This window comes from Bufo bufo, chromosome 5 (assembly GCF_905171765.1).
Source record: "Bufo bufo chromosome 5, aBufBuf1.1, whole genome shotgun sequence".
NCBI classification, from domain to species: Eukaryota; Metazoa; Chordata; class Amphibia; order Anura; family Bufonidae; genus Bufo; species Bufo bufo.
In genome coordinates, this window is record NC_053393.1 from 91,416,894 (window position 1) to 91,437,852 (window position 20,959).

Consider the following 20,959-nt stretch of genomic DNA (forward strand, 5'->3'; position numbering starts at 1 on the left):
CGTAAATTCAATGAGAGCTACATCTGTATACGCACTTATACCGGGAATGCTGTCTTTAAGAATGAGTATAATATCTATATATACTATACTGATTGACAAAAAAAATAAACTCACCAAGGAGTTGTTGAAATTTAATGTAACTTTCTATGTGTGAATGTAATGATGATGTAAGTCAGTGATTACAAAATTGGATCAAAAGGATAAGTTTACTGGGAAAAACTGTACAATTGAAAGGAGGCTCCAGTCCCTGTTGTGACACTTCCAGCCTAGATAGAAGGTGAGATACGGTTGGGTATGGAGGTATACAGGTTCTGTATGGTATCCTGCGGCACATTTGCCCACAGATGTTACAGCTGGGCCTGTAGATCCTGCAAACTCGTAAGGTGATCCCATAAATGCTGAATTGGTGATTAATAAGGCGACTGGGCAGCCAAGGAAGTGTGCAACCCTCACTGCTGAATAATGCCACTTGGAAGCCCTGTCATGATATTTCTATCTGGGTACATTATATATTTTTTTGAGTATATATATATATATATATATATATATATCCACTATATTTAGTATACTGCTTTGCTAACATAAGTATTACCTTATTATTAACCACTAAACTGCTTTATAACCATGCTTGATCCATCAACAACTTTTAATGAGGCTTTATACTACCAAATACCATTTTATTACCGAAAAACATTTTTACGCCCTTCCAGTCATAGCTGTTGTAGAAAATCCAGCACTGCAGCAGTGACAGTTCAGTGGTGGTTCTGCCATTCTCCTTCAAGCCTAATCAGTGGCTCTTTAAGTTCAACATCATTGACCGATCCTCTCAGACAGAAGCTAATTGGTGGTGACACATCTTATAGCTCGAAGGCGGGTGAGAAGAAAATGTATTAGTGTTTCAGGAAACACCATCATCAACGCTTTACACGCAGAGAGTTGATGGATATTACATGTTAAGCGATATCCAAGGTTTAAATGCAAGTGGAGCTATTCACCAAAGACTCTTTCATTTTCAAAGGGATTTAAAATTATTTTAAGAAGTGCAAGTATCGGGCACAAAAATATACTTTGGTTTGGACTCATCTTTTAATTCACCTTTATTGCTAAGAGCTGAGTGACCAGTCACAGCCTGATATGCATCAATGGCGGCTTAGGCTACTTTCACATCAGCACTTTCCCTTTCCGCTATTGAGATTCATCATAGGATCTCAATAGAGGGGGAAAACGCTTCCATTTTGTCCCCATTCATTGTCAATGGGGACAAAACTGACCTGAACGAAATGGAATAAATTCTGGTTCTATTTGGTTTCGTCCTCATCACGGACAGAATAACGCAGTAATGTCCGCGAAGTGGTGCGGAGCAAGACGGAAGTCAATGGGGACGAAAATGGATCCGTCCCCCATTGACTTTAAATAGAGTTCATGACGGATCCGTCTTGGCTATGTTAAAGATAATACAACCGGATCCATTAATGACGGATGCAGACAGTTGTATTATCGTGACTAGAGAGGAGTGAATCGAAGCTGACGAAGTTGCATTCGTTCCGAATTTCAGGAAAATTTTGATTCTGGACAAATGCAAATTTCCTCTCGCTTCGTGGTAACGAATCACAATTTTTCCTAACATGGCGACTAAAATGGCAGCTACACGTGTGAGGACATGGAGCAAGAAAGTCTGGGAAGGCTGGATGACCCATAATTCCATGCATGCAACCAATCAGCAGCCAGCCCGGTGATGTCACAGCCCAATAAATACGGCGGCCATCTTAGATTCTGCCATTCACCATCGTACTTTGTTCAGGGACAGACGTTTATGCACGCGCTAGGGAGAGTGAAAGAAAACTTTATTGTGAAAAAAAAATAGCGTTTTATAAGTGCACGATAAGGATAGGGAGGAATCATTTCACATCATCTAAGTGCAGGGACAGACGTTTCAGGCGCAATGGAGAGTGATAAAGAAAACATAGTGAAAAACAAAGCGGTTTATAAGTGCACGATAAGGATAGGGAGGAATCATATCACAGCATCTTAGTGCAGGGACAGACGTTGCAGAGGCTAGGGAGAGTCATACAGAAAACATTACTGGAAAAAATATACGACAGGGAAAGAAGTTTTGGGGACCCAAATAGCCATTATACAGCTCTGTCTTTCCAGCAATTTGTTCTTGGGTGCAAGTGTTATGTTGAAAAGCCTTTAGTGGCTTATATCTGTGGAAAAAGAGAAAAATATACTCTGTTCACTTCTGCAGCTATATATGGTGAAAGCGTTTAGTGCCCTATTATAGTACAGTACGAGAAAAATAGACGCTGTTCACATTTGGTGTTATTTGCGGTAAAACCATTTATTGTCATATTTCTAGAGAAAAAGAGAAAAATACACGCCATTCACATTTTGTGTTATTTGCAGTACAACCATTTATTGTCAGTTCGGTACAATATGAGAAAAATAGACGCTGTTCACATTTGGTGCTATTTGCGCTAAAAGCATTTTTTGTCATATTTCTATAGAAAAAGAGAAAACTACACGCCGATCACATTTGGTGTTATTTGAGCAGAAAAAATTTAGTGGCTTATTTCAGTAAAAAATAATATATATATTCGTCGCTTTTAGGGGTGTTTTAATTTCCGTTTCATTTGTTTAGTTCAGCTACAAGTATGTCAGGCAGAGATGTGCCAGGCCATGTACAGAGGAGTGGCAGAGGCATGAATGTTTCTGGCGCAAGCAGAGGTCACAGCAGAGTAAGGGGTCGTGGCAGCAGTAGTTGTAGTGAGAGGCCTGAACTCCCGGTGTTATCTAGCCGTCGTGTCTATACCAGCAACCCAGCGGTTCTTGATTGGTTAACTTGGTCATCCACTTCCTCCCAAGTGACATCAGACACCCCCAGCCAACAGTCGGTGGGTTCGTCAGACACAACCCTTAGTTGGCATGGCCCGGGACCTGCCTCTGTCCTGTTTATGTTCCCTCTGGCTCCTGACCCAGAGGCCGTTGAGGAGGACATCAGTGATGTGCAGACACTAATCGATGATGATGAAGCCGATTGCACCTGGGAGCCGGGTGCGGAAGGGGCTTCATCATCATCAGGAGAAGAGGGTGGCAGCTTGCCCGTGAGGCAGCGGCGGAGCCAGCAAGGTGGTAGCATGGCTGGGAGTCAGCAGGGTGGCAGCAGTGGGAGGTCGGGAGCCAAGCGTACCCGGGGTAGACCACCTGCATCGCAGCAGCCTACCTGCCTGGGAAGTAGAGGTGCAGGGGTTTAACGGAGGCAGCGGCGGTAGCAATCAGTTAGTGCAGACTGTTGGGGGGTAAATTACCAACTTGGCATGGTGGCAGTTTTTTTTCAAAGTGCCAGAGGAGGTGAACGTGGCCATATGTCGCATCTGTGGGCAGAAGTTGAAGCGTGGCCAGGGCCCCAATGTTCTGATGGATCAGAGGAAGGGCAAAATAATCAGTGACGTCAACACAAACTTACTGCTGACACCCTCTCCACTCTGTCAGGGGTCTCTACTTGTATAGGCGTTTAATAGAACAGGTTCTGTAGACATCCATGTGGAATCAGCTGACAATGGTGTAAAGGGAGTGCTCTTCTTCTTGGCGCTAATATCTACTTGTAAGGCTGAGTTCAAATTTGAGTTATTTGGTCAGTTTTGGCCCCGTAACTGCCCAAATAAGTGAAGTATGCAGTGATTCTAAGAGCGACGCCTGCCATCTGCATGTCATACAGACTCACAGTATTGTTTAACTACCACAGCAGACTCCCTATGCGTGTTACTGCAAGGCACAGTGTTCTACACCACTATAAAGGCTCTCTGCAGCCAGATAATAGTTGTTTAATGCGATTCATTGTAAATTAATTCGGATCGAAGCTAATTTTTCCAGAAAATCCGGCAAACTGGCCAAATTCATGCCGGAAGCGTTTTTGCTGATCCATGACGGATCCAGCAAAAATGCTGGTGTGAAAGAAGCCTTCACTTATATACTGTCTACCTTCTCTAAGATCTCGGCCATTTGATTGCTAAATGAAAGAATATTGTTTTGCTTATATATTTATATCGCAGTGTAATCCTCTCCTAATAGCAACGTACGGACAGCAACAATGATGGGAGCTGTAGGACTCCCGGTCTCTCTCTTTGCAATCTTTCAACAGAACCATAGGCATACAATTAGGTTCTCATTACCTACTTCTACAAATCTCGGATAGACGGGTGCAGATCTAAATGGCTTTTTTTTTTTTTATTGCAGCATGCTCTGGCATTTTTATCCCATAGACATCAATTGGTTCTTATGCCTTGCTTGAAAAAAAAAACACAAGAGCCACTGGGTGTTGTGATTTTATGGTGTTTTTGCTTGCCCCTTTTTTTTTTTTTTTTACTAACACACTTTCTGCATGATGATAAATTATTAATTTGGTGCAGGGATAGACATTTAAAGGAAATGTGTAATCAGAAAATGACCTATTGTTTAAATCACTTCTTATGTTTTTTCTTAATGATATTTTTAATTTTCCATGTCAATTTCTATATTTAAACAAAAACCATAAAATCCTGCAGTTTTCGTGCTGGCCACTAAGAATAATAATAGGTAGTACCATAATAATAGGTTGGTCTGTACGGATCACTTTACTGTAGTTACCTGCTTACTGTATGTTTACACAGAGGTGATATCATTACAGGCAGGATTAGAATGACAGATAACACAGGATCCACTATTCACAATAGGTGATTGTCAAACTTAGGCTACTTTCACACTAGCGTTCGGAGCGGGTCCGTCTGATGTTTCATCAGACGGATCCGCTCCTATAATGCAAACGCTTGCATCCGTTCAGAACGGATCCGTTTGCATAACAGTTTATTTCAGATCTGATTTTTCACTTCGGAAAACTCAGATCCGACAGTAAATTCTAAACACAGAAGCGTTCCTATGGTGATGGGGACGCTTCAAGTTAGAATATACTGAGAACTGTGTACATGACTGCCCCCTGCTGCCTGGCAGATGCTGCCAGGCAGCAGGGGGCAGACCCCCCACTCCTGTATTTAACTTATTGGTGGCCAGTGCGGCCCCCCCTCCCTCCCCAGTATTAATTGTAACCAGTGCGGCCCCCCTCCCTCTATATTAATCGGTGGCCAGTGCGGATATTAAATATGACCAGTGCGGTCTCCCCCTCCCTCCCTCCCCAGTATTAAATATGAGCAGTGCGGTCTCCCCCTCCCTCCCCAGTATTAAATATGAGCTGTGCGGTCTCCCCCTCCCTCCCCAGTATTAAATATGAGCAGTGCGGTCTCCCCCTCCCTCCCTCCCTCCCCAGTATTAAATATGACCAGTGCGGTCTCCCCCTCCCTCCCTCCCCAGTATTAAATATGAGCAGTGCGGTCTCCCCCTCCCTCCCTCCCCAGTATTAAATATGAGCAGTGCGGTCTCCCCCTCCCTCCCTCCCCAGTATTAAATATGAGCAGTGCGGTCTCCCCCTCCCTCCCCAGTATTAAATATGAGCAGTGCGGTCTCCCCCTCCCTCCCTCCCTCCCCAGTATTAAATATGACCAGTGCGGTCTCCCCCTCCCTCCCTCCCTCCCCAGTATTAAATATGAGCAGTGCGGTCTCCCCCTCCCTCCCTCCCCAGTATTAAATATGAGCAGTGCGGTCTCCCCCTCCCTCCCCAGTATTAAATATGAGCTGTGCGGTCTCCCCCTCCCTCCCCAGTATTAAATATGAGCAGTGCGGTCTCCCCCTCCCTCCCTCCCCAGTATTAAATATGACCAGTGCGGTCTCCCCCTCCCTCCCTCCCCAGTATTAAATATGAGCAGTGCGGTCTCCCCCTCCCTCCCTCCCCAGTATTAAATATGAGCAGTGCGGTCTCCCCCTCCCTCCCCAGTATTAAATATGAGCAGTGCGGTCTCCCCCTCCCTCCCTCCCTCCCCAGTATTAAATATGAGCAGTGCGGCCTCCCCCTCCCTCTATTCATTGGTGGCCAGTGCGGATTCAAAGTATTGTGATCAGTGCGGCCTCTTCCCCCCCCCCATCATTGGTGGCAGCGGAGAGTACCGATCGGAGTCCCAGTTTAAATCGCTGGGGCTCCGATCGGTTACCATGGCAGCCAAGACGCTATTGCAGTCTTGGCTGCCATGGTTACTTAGCAACAAATAGAATCATTATACTTACCTGAAGAGCTGCGATGTCTGTGACCGGCCGGGAGCTCCTCCTACTGGTAAAGTGACAGGTCTGCGCGGCGCATTGCCTATAGACCTGTCACTTACCAGTAGGAGGAGCTCCCGGCCGGTCACATAAATCGCAGCTCTTCAGGTAAGTATAATGCTGCTATTTGTTGCTAAGTAACCATGGCAGCCAAGACTGCAATAGCGTCTTGGCTGCCATGGTAACCGATCGGAGCCCCAGCGATTTAAACTGGGACTCCGATCGGTACTCTCCGCTGCCACCAATGATGGGGGGGGGGGGGGGGAGAGGCCGCACTGATCACAATACTTTGAATCCGCACTGGCCACCAATGAATAGAGGGAGGGGGAGGCCGCACTGCTCATATTTAATACTGGGGAGGGAGGGAGGGAGGGGGAGACCGCACTGCTCATATTTAATACTGGGGAGGGAGGGGGAGACCGCACTGCTCATATTTAATACTGGGGAGGGAGGGAGGGGGAGACCGCACTGGTCATATTTAATACTGGGGAGGGAGGGAGGGGGAGACCGCACTGCTCATATTTAATACTGGGGAGGGAGGGGGAGACCGCACTGCTCATATTTAATATCCGCACTGGCCACCGATGAATATAGAGGGAGGGGGGCCGCACTGGTTACAATTAATACTGGGGAGGGAGGGGGGGCCGCACTGGCCACCAATAAGTTAAATACAGGAGGGGGGGGGGTCTGCCCCCCTGCTGCCTGGCAGCACCTGCCAGGCAGCAGGGGGCAGTCATGTACACAGTTCTCAGTATATTCTAACTTGAAGCGTCCCCATCACCATGGGAACGCCTCTGTGTTAGAATATACTGTCGGATTTGAGTTTCACGATGTAACTCAAATCCGATGGTATATTCTAACATAGAGGCGTTCCCATGGTGATGGGGACACTTCAAGTTAAAATATACCATCGGATTGGAGAAAACTCCGATCTGATGGTATAATCCTGACTTTACATTGAAAGTCAATGGGGGACGGATCCGTTTGAAATTGCACCATATTGTGTCAATGTCAAACGGATCCGTCCCCATTGACTTGCATTGTAAGTCTGGACGGATCCGTTTGGCTCCGCACGGCCAGGCGGACACGAAAACGCTGCAAGCTGCGTTCGGGTGTCCGCCTGCTGAGCGGAGCGGAGGCCAAACGGTGCCAAACTGATGCATTCTGAGCGGATCCGCATCCACTCAGAATGCATTGGGGCAGTACGGATCCGTTCGGGGCCGCCTGTGAGAGCCTTCAAACGGAACTCACAAGCGGAGCCCCGAACGCTAGTGTGAAAGTAGCCTTATCTACCATATTCTTCCCATGTACAATGACCTCTGCACCGGTCACAGAGCATGCCTAGAAAACTCTCCCATAGAAGTGAATGAGGTCCTCTCCTGACCATTGTGTCTATGGCCCTTGGAGCAATTTTCTTAATGCTTTCTAAATGCTGTTAAGAACAGCTCAGACAAAATGGTCGCTCCCATAATTATGTTCAGGAAATAGAATAAAAAAATCTGCAATCAGAAAATATAAAGAGATAAAAAAAAAAGAGATATAGTTTTCACTGGCAGAAAATATTTTTGGTGACACATTTCCTTTAAGTCTATACCAACTATTGGTTGGCTTACTTTGAGGCTGAGTTATACTGGTGACTGAATGTTGGCGCAAAAGAGCACATATTAGGCTGCGCCTCTTTCCACAAAGCTCCGTTCTCTTTCCAATATTCCCCACAAGTCAGAAGGAAGTGTAGAAACCTAGTTGTGCTAAATCGCATTACATCAATTTGTTCCACTTTTTAGACAAATTTTAGGTGCAGACACATTAGTAAGTCTTGCCCACTATATGGGCATCTAAGAAAGATAGCTTAACCGCCTCACGTCCGCCCATAGGATATAAACGTCCTATGGGTGGACGTCTATTTCTGACAGCACGTTTTAAAACGTCCTGTCAGAAATAGCAGCTGCACGCTAATCGTGCAGCTGCTGATCGGGTTGCCCGCTGTCAGTGACAGCAGGGCAACCCTAAGACAAGGCAGGGACAGTGCCCAGGTGTCCCTGCCTTCACGATCGCTGCAGACACAGCGCTCACCGAGGGAGGGGGAGACCGCACTGGTCATATTTAATACTGGGGAGGGAGGGAGGGGGAGACCGCACTGCTCATATTTAATACTGGGGAGGGAGGGGGAGACCGCACTGCTCATATTTAATATCCGCACTGGCCACCGATGAATATAGAGGGAGGGGGGCCGCACTGGTTACAATTAATACTGGGGAGGGAGGGGGGGCCGCACTGGCCACCAATAAGTTAAATACAGGAGGGGGGGGGGGTCTGCCCCCCTGCTGCCTGGCAGCACCTGCCAGGCAGCAGGGGGCAGTCATGTACACAGTTCTCAGTATATTCTAACTTGAAGCGTCCCCATCACCATGGGAACGCCTCTGTGTTAGAATATACTGTCGGATTTGAGTTTCACGATGTAACTCAAATCCGATGGTATATTCTAACATAGAGGCGTTCCCATGGTGATGGGGACACTTCAAGTTAAAATATACCATCGGATTGGAGAAAACTCCGATCTGATGGTATAATCCTGACTTTACATTGAAAGTCAATGGGGGACGGATCCGTTGGAAATTGCACCATATTGTGTCAATGTCAAACGGATCCGTCCCCATTGACTTGCATTGTAAGTCTGGACGGATCCGTTTGGCTCCGCACGGCCAGGCGGACACGAAAACGCTGCAAGCTGCGTTCGGGTGTCCGCCTGCTGAGCGGAGCGGAGGCCAAACGGTGCCAAACTGATGCATTCTGAGCGGATCCGCATCCACTCAGAATGCATTGGGGCAGTACGGATCCGTTCGGGGCCGCCTGTGAGAGCCTTCAAACGGAACTCACAAGCGGAGCCCCGAACGCTAGTGTGAAAGTAGCCTTATCTACCATATTCTTCCCATGTACAATGACCTCTGCACCGGTCACAGAGCATGCCTAGAAAACTCTCCCATAGAAGTGAATGAGGTCCTCTCCTGACCATTGTGTCTATGGCCCTTGGAGCAATTTTCTTAATGCTTTCTAAATGCTGTTAAGAACAGCTCAGACAAAATGGTCGCTCCCATAATTATGTTCAGGAAATAGAATAAAAAAATCTGCAATCAGAAAATATAAAGAGAGAAAAAAAAAAGAGATATAGTTTTCACTGGCAGAAAATATTTTTGGTGACACATTTCCTTTAAGTCTATACCAACTATTGGTTGGCTTACTTTGAGGCTGAGTTATACTGGTGACTGAATGTTGGCGCAAAAGAGCACATATTAGGCTGCGCCTCTTTCCACAAAGCTCCGTTCTCTTTCCAATATTCCCCACAAGTCAGAAGGAAGTGTAGAAACCTAGTTGTGCTAAATCGCATTACATCAATTTGTTCCACTTTTTAGACAAATTTTAGGTGCAGACACATTAGTAAGTCTTGCCCACTATATGGGCATCTAAGAAAGATAGCTTAACCGCCTCACGTCCGCCCATAGGATATAAACGTCCTATGGGTGGACGTCTATTTCTGACAGCACGTTTTAAAACGTCCTGTCAGAAATAGCAGCTGCACGCTAATCGTCAGTGACAGCAGGGCAACCCTAAGACAAGGCAGGGACAGTGCCCAGGTGTCCCTGCCTTCACGATCGCTGCAGACACAGCGCTCACCGAGCGCTGTGTCTGCAGAGCAGGAAGCGCTGTGCGCTTCCTGTTCCGGCCCGGCGGTCATGTGACCGCCGTGACCGGAGTGTGCAGGAGCTGTGTGAGGTCTCTCAGAGACCTCGATCAGCCCTGCTGTGAGGCTGTACAGCGCTGGATTGCTGCTGTACAGCCTCTATAGGGGTGCATTTGTCCTGTAACTGGGGCTACTATCTCAGCCCCAGTTACAGGAGAAATCAACTGTGAAAAAAAAAAGAAAAAGTGAAGCAAATGTCCCCCAGAGGTCTTGTATGACCTTATGGGGGACGAAAAGTGTAAAAAAAAATAAAAAAAATAAAGGGTTGAAAAAATAAAATAAAATAAAGTTTCACATGTAAAAAAAAAAAAAAGTTCCCAAGTTAGGAATAAAAAAAAAAAAATTAAAATAGAAAAAATAAAGTAAAATAGACATATTTAGTATTGCCGCGTCCGTAAAAACCAGCTCTATAAAAATATCACATGACCTAACCCCTCAGATGAACACCGTAAAAAATAAATAAAAAAAACTGTGTCAAAACAAGCAATTTTTGTCACATTGCATCACAAAAGGTGCAACACCAAGTGATCAAAAACGCGTATGTCCCACAAAATTGTACCAATAAAACCATCACCTCATCCCGCAAAAAATGAGCCCCTACATAAGAAAATCTCTCAAAAAATAAAAAAACTATAGCTCTTAGAACATGGAGACACTAAAACATAATTTTTTTGGTTTCAAAAATGCTATTATTGTGTTAAAGTGAAACAAATAAAAAAAAGTATACATATTAGGTATTGCCGCGTCCGTAAAAACCAGCTCTATAAAAATATCACATGACCTAACCCCTCGGGTGAACACCGTAAAAAAAAAAAAAAAAAAACTGTGTCAAAACAAGCAATTTTTGTCACCTTGCACCACAAAAGGTGCAACACCAAGTGATCAAAAACGCGTATGTCCCACAAAATGGTACCAATAAAACCGTCACCTCATCCCGCAAAAAATGAGCCCCTACATAAGAAAATCTCTCAGAAAATAAAAAAACTATAGCTCTCAGAACATGGACACATTAAAACATAATTTTTTGGTTTCAAAAATGCTATTATTGTGTAAAACTTTAATAAATGAGAAAAAGTATACATATTAGGTATCGCCACGTCCGTAACAATCTGCTCTATAAAAATGTCACTTGACTGAACCCCTAAGGTGAACGCTGTAAAAATAAATAAATAGAAACTGTGCTAAAACAACCAATTTTTTGGTCACCTTTCCCCATAAAGTGTTATATTGAATGATCAAAAAATCATATGTACCCAAAAATAGTACTAATAAAACTGGCACCTTATCCCCTAGTTTCCAAAATGGGGTCACTTCTTGGGAGTTTCTACTGTAAGGGTGCATCAGGGGGCTTCAAATGGGACATGGCATCTAAAAACCATGTGGAGTTCCTTTCCTTCTGCGCCCTGTCGTGTGCCCATACAGCAGTTTACGACCACATGTGCGGTGTTTCTGTAAACCGCAGAATCTGGGTAATAAATATTGAGTTTTGTTTGGCTGTTAACCATCGATGTGTTAGAGAAAAAAATTGATTAAAATGGAAAATCTGCCAAAAAAGTGAAATTTAAAAATTTGATCTCCATTTTCCTTTAATTCTTGTGGAACGCCTAAAGGGTTAACAAAGTTTGTAAAATCGGTTTTGAATACCTTGAGGGGTGTAGTTTCTACAATGGGGTCATTTATGGGGGTATCCACTATGTAGGCCCCACAAAGTGACTTCAGACCTGAACTGGTCCTTATAAAGTGGGTTTTGGCAATTTTCTTAAAAATTTGAAGAATTGCTTCTAAACTTCTAAGCCTTCTAACGTCCTAAAAAAATAAAATGACATTTCCAAAATGATATACGTATATAGGTGAACAGGGCACTCAAGGATAGCTGCGACCGTGTATTTAAGGCAAAGATGAGCTTTATTGATAATATAAATATATTTGATGCATATAACAATCAAGAATGCAGTAGAATAAATAGGTTATTAACAAATAAATATAATGAATATTCGACAGAGCAAAGGCTATTATTCGATTAATCAGCAAATATTCAATAGTCCAATATTGTAAATCTTGGATCCAATGATTGTGAACATCCAAAGACTTGTTTGCAATAAGTCTATTCGTTTTTTACTTTCATATTGAGACAACAGTCATATGCTTTGCAGTTATTCAAATATATGGTGTTACACCCCATCTTTGTACTGAAAAACCTACCTTACCATTAAATCGACCATAACCGAACAGAGAGCCGGCTTTAATCTCCTGATTGAATACTGCTACAAATATCTAAAGGCAGATCCTGGGAGTAAGTACACTTGAAGGCTCTTGTGATTATTTCGGACGAACACTTGGTCGATACAAAGGTAATGGACTTAATTCGCTTGCAAGCTTTTCAGCAGTGAGTTGCTGCCATTCACGTCGCTTTGGCGGGACGCCGCCGCGACTATTTGAATAACTGCAAAGCATATGACTGTTGTCTCAATATGAAAGTAAAAAACGAATAGACTTATTGCAAACAAGTCTTTGGATGTTCACAATCATTGGATCCAAGATTTACAATATTGGACTATTGAATATTTGCTGATTAATCGAATAATAGCCTTTGCTCTGTCGAATATTCATTATATTTATTTGTTAATAACCTATTTATTCTACTGCATTCTTGATTGTTATATGCATCAAATATATTTATATTATCAATAAAGCTCATCTTTGCCTTAAATACACGGTCGTAGCTATCCTTGAGTGCCCTGTTCACCTATATACGTATATGCTTTTCTAAATTGAGTGAGTGGCCTCAATTTACAGGAGCACCTGGTGTCGTTTGAGTGTTCTTAGTGCGACATCTTACTCAATTTTACATTTCCAAAATGATGCCAACATAAAGTAGACATATGGGGAATGTTAAATAATAAATATTTTATGAGGTATCACTATCTGTTTTAAAAGCAGAGAAATTGAAATTTAGAAAATTGCGATTTTTTTATATTTTTGGGTAAATTTGGGATTTTTTCATAAATAAAGGTGAAATATTTTGACTCAAATTTATGACTATCATGAAGTACAATGTGTCACGAGAAAACAATCTCTGAATGACTTGGATAAATAAAGGCGTTCCAAAGTTATTACCACATAAAGTGAGATATGTCCGTTTTGCAAAATTTGGCCTGGTCAGGAAGGGGGCAAAGGGCCCAGATGGGAAGTGGTTAAAGGGCTTCTGTCAGCCCACTAAACCGTTTTTTTTTTTTTTGCTTAATAATAACCCCTACACTGCGATTTATCCATACATAAGTAAAATAAGAATTTTGGTTCAGTAGAATTTGCTAAAACCCTATTTTTATAATATGTAAATTACCTTGCTACCAGCAAGTAGGGCGGCTACTTGCTGGAAGCAGCCGCATCCTCCGATGGTAATGACGCCCCCTCTGCTTGTTGATTGACAGGGCCAGCGGACGGGATCTTTCTCCGCTGGCCCTGCCTGTTTTCATTCAATATCTGGCGCCTGCGCCGCGGCCGTACCTCTCTTCAATCCGCGCAGGCGCACTGAGAGGCGGCCTCTCACTCGGCCGCTTCATCCTCAATGCGCCTGCGCCGATGACGTCACATCTACACCCGGCGCAGGCGCATTGAGGATGAAGCGGCCGAGTGAGTGGCCACCTCTCAGTGCGCCTGCGCCGGTTGAAGAGAGGTACGGCCGCGGCGCAGGCGCCAGATATTGAATGAAAACAGGCAGGGCCAGCGGAGAAAGATCCCGTCCGCTGGCCCTGTCAATCAACAAGCAGAGGGGGCGTCATTACCATCGGAGGATGCGGCTGCTTCCAGCAAGTAGCCGCCCTACTTGCTGGTAGCAAGGTAATTTACATATTATAAAAATAGGGTTTTAGCAAATTCTACTGAACCAAAATTCTTATTTTACTTATGTATGGATAAATCGCAGTGTAGGGGTTATTATTAAGCAAAAAAAAAAAAAAACGGTTTAGTGGGCTGACAGAAGCCCTTTAAGAACCTGTCATCACCTTTATGCTGCCCATACTAACGGCAGTATAAAGTAGAGACAGGTGAGTTGATTTCAGCGGTCTGTCATTTATAAGTTAAAAGTAAGTGGTTGCCGAGAACCAACATCACAACCATTGCAGACTGGGCCTGGAGAAGAGTCACGGCCACCTGAGAAGAGTCCTGGTTATTCATGAATCCCTGCTCTCCTGCTGATGACTGACAGTCTTCTACCTAGTTTTCTCCCTTTCTCTCTAGGAGAGAACTGCCAATCATCAGCAGATGGGGGAGAGTGCAGGAGATTATGTATAACCAGGACTCTTCTCAGGTAGATGTGACTGTTTTCCAGGCCTGGGCTTTAATGATTATGATGCTGGTTCTCAGCAACCACTTACTATTAGCTCATGAGTGACACACCGCTGACATCAGCATTTCTGTCACTATTTTATGCTATCCTCAGTGAGGTCAGCATGAAGTTGATGACAGGTTCCCTTTAAGGCTACTTTCACACTAGGGTTTTTACTGGATCCGGCGGGGTTCAGCAAAAACGCTTCCGTTACTGATAATACAACTGTCTGCATCCGTTATGAATGGATACGGTTGTATTATCTTTAACATTGCCAAGACGGATCCGTCATGAACTCCACTGAAAGTCAATGGAGGATGGATCCGTTTTCTATTGTGGCAGAGAAAACAGATCCGTCCCCATTGACATGCATTAGGGGTCATGCTCCGCATCCCAGGACACAAACATGTTGCGGTATGGGAACGCAACTAAACGGAACGGAATGCATTTTGGAGCATTCTGTTCTGTTCCGTTCAGTTTTGTCCCCATTGACAATGAATGGGGACAAAACTGAAGCGTTTTTTTCCGGTATTAAGCCCCTATGACGGATCTCAATACCGGAAAACTAAAATGCTAGTGTGAAAGTAGCCTAAAACACTCTACAAAAATACTACGAGTGGCAGTCCACTGGAGTTTTCATCAAGCAGCACAGTCATGAAGGCTTTCTTTTTCTTGTTCCTTCCTATGAAAAGTACCAGAGCAGACACATATCCAACTCTCTCATGTTCAACAGGTAGGATCTCAAATGCATGTAAAAAAAAAAAAAAGAATATCAGCAAAGAAAGGAATAGGTTCTTGGCATGACATGGAAGATTTACTTGGCTGATTTATTCACACTCTCTCCATCTGCTTAGCAGCCATAATGATCTAGAACATTCAAGCGTCTGATTACTGGCTGTTCCTAAAATCACTTGTTTCTCTACAATTTGGAGCATCTGCTGTTACAAGTGCAATCATTTCAATGTGACAACAGAATTGTTGGCAATATTCATCGTGGCTTTTTGAAATGTTTACTTGCTCTGGATATGTGGGTTTTATCCCACAATGATATATATCGTTAATGAGGAAAGCTTGTGCTAAGCTGTACCTTCCTTAGATTCCTTATGGGACAGTATACTGTAAGCGGCTGTTCATACAATATAATCTGCAATCTAGTTTGATAAATTTGTGTAATTTCTTTTAATCAGTTTGTCTGATGCTTTAAAGGGGTCTTCCAGGATTTTACAAGTAATGGCCTATCCTCAGTACAGCCCATTAATATCTGATCAGTGGGAATCTGACACCCCACACTTCCGCCGATCAGTCATTGCAGTACCTCCGACATTGGAAGTTGGCACCAGAGCTACACAGTTCTATCCACTGTATTGTGGCTGGAGTTGGTTACTGCAGCATTGTATCCATTTATTCCTATTGAAGTGAATGGGAGCAGTGCTGCAGTAACAAGCTCCTTCCACTATACAGTGACCAGAGGCGCTGACTTCCAGCACCAAAGCTACTACAGAATATCTGATCGGCAGGAGTAAGGGATATTGGGGATCACTTGTAAAATCCTAGAATACTCCTTTAATATTATTGCTCAAACAAAATCAGAAGATGTTAAAATAACAAGAACTAGAGTTAACTGGATCAAGAATTTTCTGAAAAAAAAATTAATTGATTTGCAGGAGCATAAACTTGATTTAAAGAGCCCTGGTGAAGAAACCCCTGGATGAATTATGGTCTGGCATAAAGTATTATGGAATCTAATGGTAAAAGAAGGTGGAGCCCTATAGAGATATCCCAAACCATTTGCCGGCGAACAGTTCCCGGCGAACATCGCTTGTTTGCGTTTGCCGCGGCGGGCGAACATATGCGATGTTCGATCCGCCCCCTATACATCATCATTGAGAAAACTTTGACCCTGTACCTCACAGTCAGCAGACACATTCCAGCCAATCAGCATACCCTCCCTCCCAGACCCTCCCACCTCCTATCAAAAAGCAAGGACAGCATCCATCTTAGATTCATTCTGAAGCTGCAGTGTTAGTTAGAGCAGGGAGAGTGCTGCTGCTGATGAATTAATAGGGAAATCGTTAGCTAGGCCAGTGTTCTGTGTCCACTCCAGTCCTCAAAGACTCATCTGCTGTAAGAACAGCGTCCTGACAGCACCCCAAAAAGCCCTTTTTAGGGCTGGTACATCAGTCTGCTTTTTTTTTATTTTTATATATATATATATATATATATATATATTGCAGTTGCCTGCCAGTGAGTGTCAGACCCACAGACTGTACTGTGCCCACTGCCCACCACTCATATCGGGTGGCACAGCACCTTGCAGATAAAAAAGTCATTTAATTTTTCCTCTGTAATATAATTGCAGTTGCCTGCCAGTGAGTGTCAGGCCCACTGACTGTACTGTGCCCACTGCCCACCACTCATATAGGGTGGAACAGCACCTTGCAGATAAAAAAGTCATTTAATTTTTCCTCTGTAATATAATTGCAGTTGCCTGCCAGTGAGTGTCAGGCCCACAGACTGTACTGTGCCCACTGCCCACCACTCATATAGGGTGGCACAGTACATTGCACGGCGCACGCGCATTTCCCCAAATTGGAAGGAAGAGGACCGATCAACCATCTTTTTCCATCTCCCAGTTCCTAAAATCTATTCTATACACCGGTCCCTGATAGGGGACAAAACAGAGATTAAACTGGTAAGAACAGATTTTTTTTAATAAAAAAAAAAAAAAAGAGGACAGTCTCTGCGGAGCTGGGTATTTTTTTGGCTGCGTTACTGAATGCTCATGTACAACGGCTGTAGTCTCATGCGTCCTTTTGCGGAGGTGACAAACCTGGTCAGTCAAAGCCAAGGCAACATCATCGACCTCATCCCATATGCGTTTTTTTCTGGAGCGTGCCCTGCGAAGAGTGCTGGATCAGGCCGTAGATGAGCATGAAGAGGAAGAGTTGTGGTCACCATCACCACCAGAAGCAGCCTTGTCGTCGTTGATTGCTGGACCTGCGGCAACGCAGAGAGAGGATTCTGAAGAAGAGGAGTCAGAGGAGGAAGGTGGCTTTGAGGAGGTGGAAGACCAACCACAGCAGGCGTTCCAGGGGGCTTGTTGTCACCTTTCGGTGTCCCTTGGTGTTGTACATGGCTGGGTGGAGGAAGAGACCTTCAATGACGTCAGTGAGGACAAGGAACGGGACATGGCTAGCTTGGTATCCAACCTTGTGCAAATGGGGAGTTTGCGGTTGTGCAAATGGACTGTTTGCGGTTGTTTGCGGTGCGTTAAACGGGGAGTTTGGTCTGTCAGAGTTTGGTCTGACACTGTGAAGCGGGCGTAACCCTTACACTACCTGATCGATACAACATCATACCTGATCGTATACATACACTGGAAGTTTTAAAGCACGTTATTCCAAACAATTTAGGAATGTTAGGTGATTTATGCCCTTTATGGATTAAAACCCAACTCTGAGTCAACTACGTAATTTTCCATGGGAGTTTTGCCATGGATCCCCCTCCGGCATGCCACAGTCCAGGTGTTAGTCCCCTTGAAACAACTTTTCCATCACTATTGTGGCCAGAAAGAGTCCCTGTGGGTTTTAAAATTCGCCTGCCTATTGAAGTCTATGGCGGGTCGCCCATTCGCGAACATTTGCGGAAATTCGCGTTCGCCGTTTGCGAACGGAAAATTTTATGTTCGCGACATCTCTAGAGCCCTACAATTGATTGCTGTTAGACTGGCGGTCCATGTCTACCGCTGTCCTGCTGTTCCAGGTAGGCGCGGGTGTTGACCACTCTCCCTGTGTGTATTGGTACTAGTACTCCTATCCAGCTGCTGATTAAGGTGTTGATCAGCCTCTCTATTTAGCAGGGCTGTGGATCCACCCCTTGCCTGAGCTTTGAGGTTTTCCATTCTCTAGTTACCAGTGAAGGTGTGATCTCTTGTCTGGCTACCCTTGTACTGTACCTTGCCTGTCTATCTATTTTGCTCCTTGCCGCCTTTCATGACCTTGGAACTGCTATCTGGACTTCGCTTGTACTCAGCCTGCCCCAAACTTGGAATTGCTATCTGGAATATGTATGTATTCAGCCTGCCCAGACCCTGGACTGTGTTCAGACTATGCCTTTTGCCTGAGTCCTTGGTGCCTTACACTGGTGTCTCTGACCCCGGTGGGTTAACTGTAAGATACACCAGGACTACTCCAGGAGGTAGTGGCCTGGTTGGTTCCCTGCAGCGAATTCCAGATCCCTGTACAGGGGTTGAAGGGTGCATACCAGGGAACCATCAGAGCAACACCAATAAGTTAGCCTAAAGTCAAACTGGTTAGTTGGCACAGTAGGTCCATATGCACTCTCCATTACAATTGCTATGGTTCCTAGGAAAGATGCTTTCAGAAACAAACATGTATTTTTAAAGATTTTTTTAATACACTCTCAGTGCTTAGAGGCATACTAAAAATGATAAAATGTCGGCAGTAATTTTAGCAAATAAGTGAGTATCACAGAATAATACATGGTTATTCCACAATTCAGGTTTTATTTGTACACCTAGAAATTGCTGGCAGTGGAAAACATAAGTGTTTCTCTAAGTTTTTTTCTTTAAAAACAATGAGAATAACAGACAGAAAAAAAACATTTGTGTGAACAGAACCTTGTTGTGAAATGTTATGCTAAGCATTAGCTTCCCTTATTATTCTTTAATGATTTTATGCATCAAGCTCCTAAGGGAAGCTTTTCATTGCCTTAATAAACATTTGATTTCAATAGGCTACTCTGGATCAGGAATTTTAATGAGAATTGGGCCTACATGAATGCACATCAGAAAACCTGTGAAATTGTGTATTCCTGAAGTATATCCCTGCAGTGCAGCTTATTCCTAGGGAGTACTTCTTATTTTTTATCATGTAATGATGTCCTGGTAATGTCTTTCAGGGATGCACACCCAGAAGAAATGATTTGTTGAGCTGCACTGGCAGCACAGACGATTTCTGTCTACATTGGTTTTAACATACATGAGCTCATCTGTGTATTTTACATTTGGATTTAACACTAATGCATTTGTTTATGCACATGGGAAGAAAAATACAAGGCACCAGTACATGATAAATGGTAAAACACTGGGTAGCACCGAATAGAAAAGGAATTTTAGTTGACAGTAAACTTATCTGTAGCAACCAGTGTCAGACAGCTGCTGCCAAGGCCAATAAGATAATGGGTTGCAGGGTCATAGATGGATGTGATGACAACATAGCCCAGCTACTCTACAAATCTCTAGTCAGTCCGCACATGGAGTATTGTGAGGGTTCATAGGAGGGCAACTAAAGTAATAACTGGAATAGGTGGACTACCGTACCGAGAAAGATGATCAAAATTAGGGTTATTTAGTTTCGAAAAAAGATAACTGAGGGGAGATCTAATAACCATGTATAAATATATCAGGGGTCAGTACTCAGGGGTCAGCCTCTCCCAAGATCTTCTGTATTTATACCTAGGACTGTGACGGGGGGACATCCTGTATGTCTAGAGGAAAGAAGGTTTCTCCATTAACATATAAGGATTCTTTATGGTAAGAGTAGTGACACTATGGAACTCTCTGCCTGAGGAGGTGGTGATGGCGAATTCACTGAAAAAGTTCAAGAGGGGTCTGGATGTATTTCTGGAGTGTAATAATATTTTAGGTTATAGTTATTAGATTTCTGGAGAAGGGTTGTTGATCCAGGGAGTTATTCTGATTGCCTTATTGGAGTCGGGAAGGAATTTTCTTCCCTTAAAATGAGCAAAATTTGATTCTACATCATGAAGTTCCTCTAGATCAGGGGTGCACAACGTTTTCTGGGTGGGGGCCACATTGTCAGACTGAAGGAATAACAAGGGCCGAAAATAAAAGTTAAAGGGGTATTAACAAGTGAAATACTGTATTTATTGCGTATTGTACACACAGTTATATATCATAAATGTCTAGTTATACCTCCAGGACTCCCATCTAATGGGAGAATACATGAAAAATGCATGTGAGCAGCCACAAGACATAGGTATACATGTCTGTTACCAGATGGTTGGGGGCCGCACAGAATGGTATCAAGGGCCGCATGTGGCCCCCGGGCCGCAGGTTGTGCACCCCTGCTCTAGATCAACTCTGCTGGATAAGAGGCTGAATTGGATGGATGTATATCTTTTTACAGTCATACAAACTATTTTACTACATTATTAAGATTCTTAAAGGGCTTTTCTGGGGATCAGTGGATTGGGGATGGGATCTGATGGGTCCTCCACCACTGACATTTCAACCCTGATCTCATCTCCACACTCTGGAAGTGCCGGGAATGGCCTGCTCAGCAAAACATTGGCTGAGGCTGGCCATTGCTACAAACACTGAGAATTTTCATTGAGAACTGTATATAAGCATTAATTTATCACAGCACTCTTCCCAACAGTATAAAAACATACATGGACCTACCTGTATAAAGAGGAAATTGGCCTTTTACTTCCTAGTTTTGGTCTATAAGGTTTTGGTTCTCCAGCCATGTTGATGTCTATAAGAAAATGAAGAATTGCGTCATTACACAAACCAGTAAATCAATTGTAATCTACACCGAAATTTGAATTTGTTATGAATCCTGGACATTAGTATTTATTCTTGCAGGAACAATCTACATTCTTCATTTGTCATTGGACATGAATTCAGAGGTTTCTACCCTCATGGAAATATGTACAGAAGGACT

At 43.8% G+C, this 20,959-nt stretch overlaps 1 protein-coding gene across 2 annotated transcripts in view; it reads right to left on the minus strand.

Moving 5' to 3' along the window:
• The window catches only part of RALYL (RALY RNA binding protein like), a 711,743-nt gene that overhangs the window by 188,354 nt on the left and 502,430 nt on the right, over positions 1-20,959 (minus strand). For both annotated transcript variants that reach the window (XM_040433240.1, XM_040433241.1), the window contains one exon: positions 20,695-20,770. In XM_040433240.1, coding sequence (XP_040289174.1) covers positions 20,695-20,770 — 76 coding nt within the window. The remainder of the gene's footprint in view (positions 1-20,694; positions 20,771-20,959) is intronic.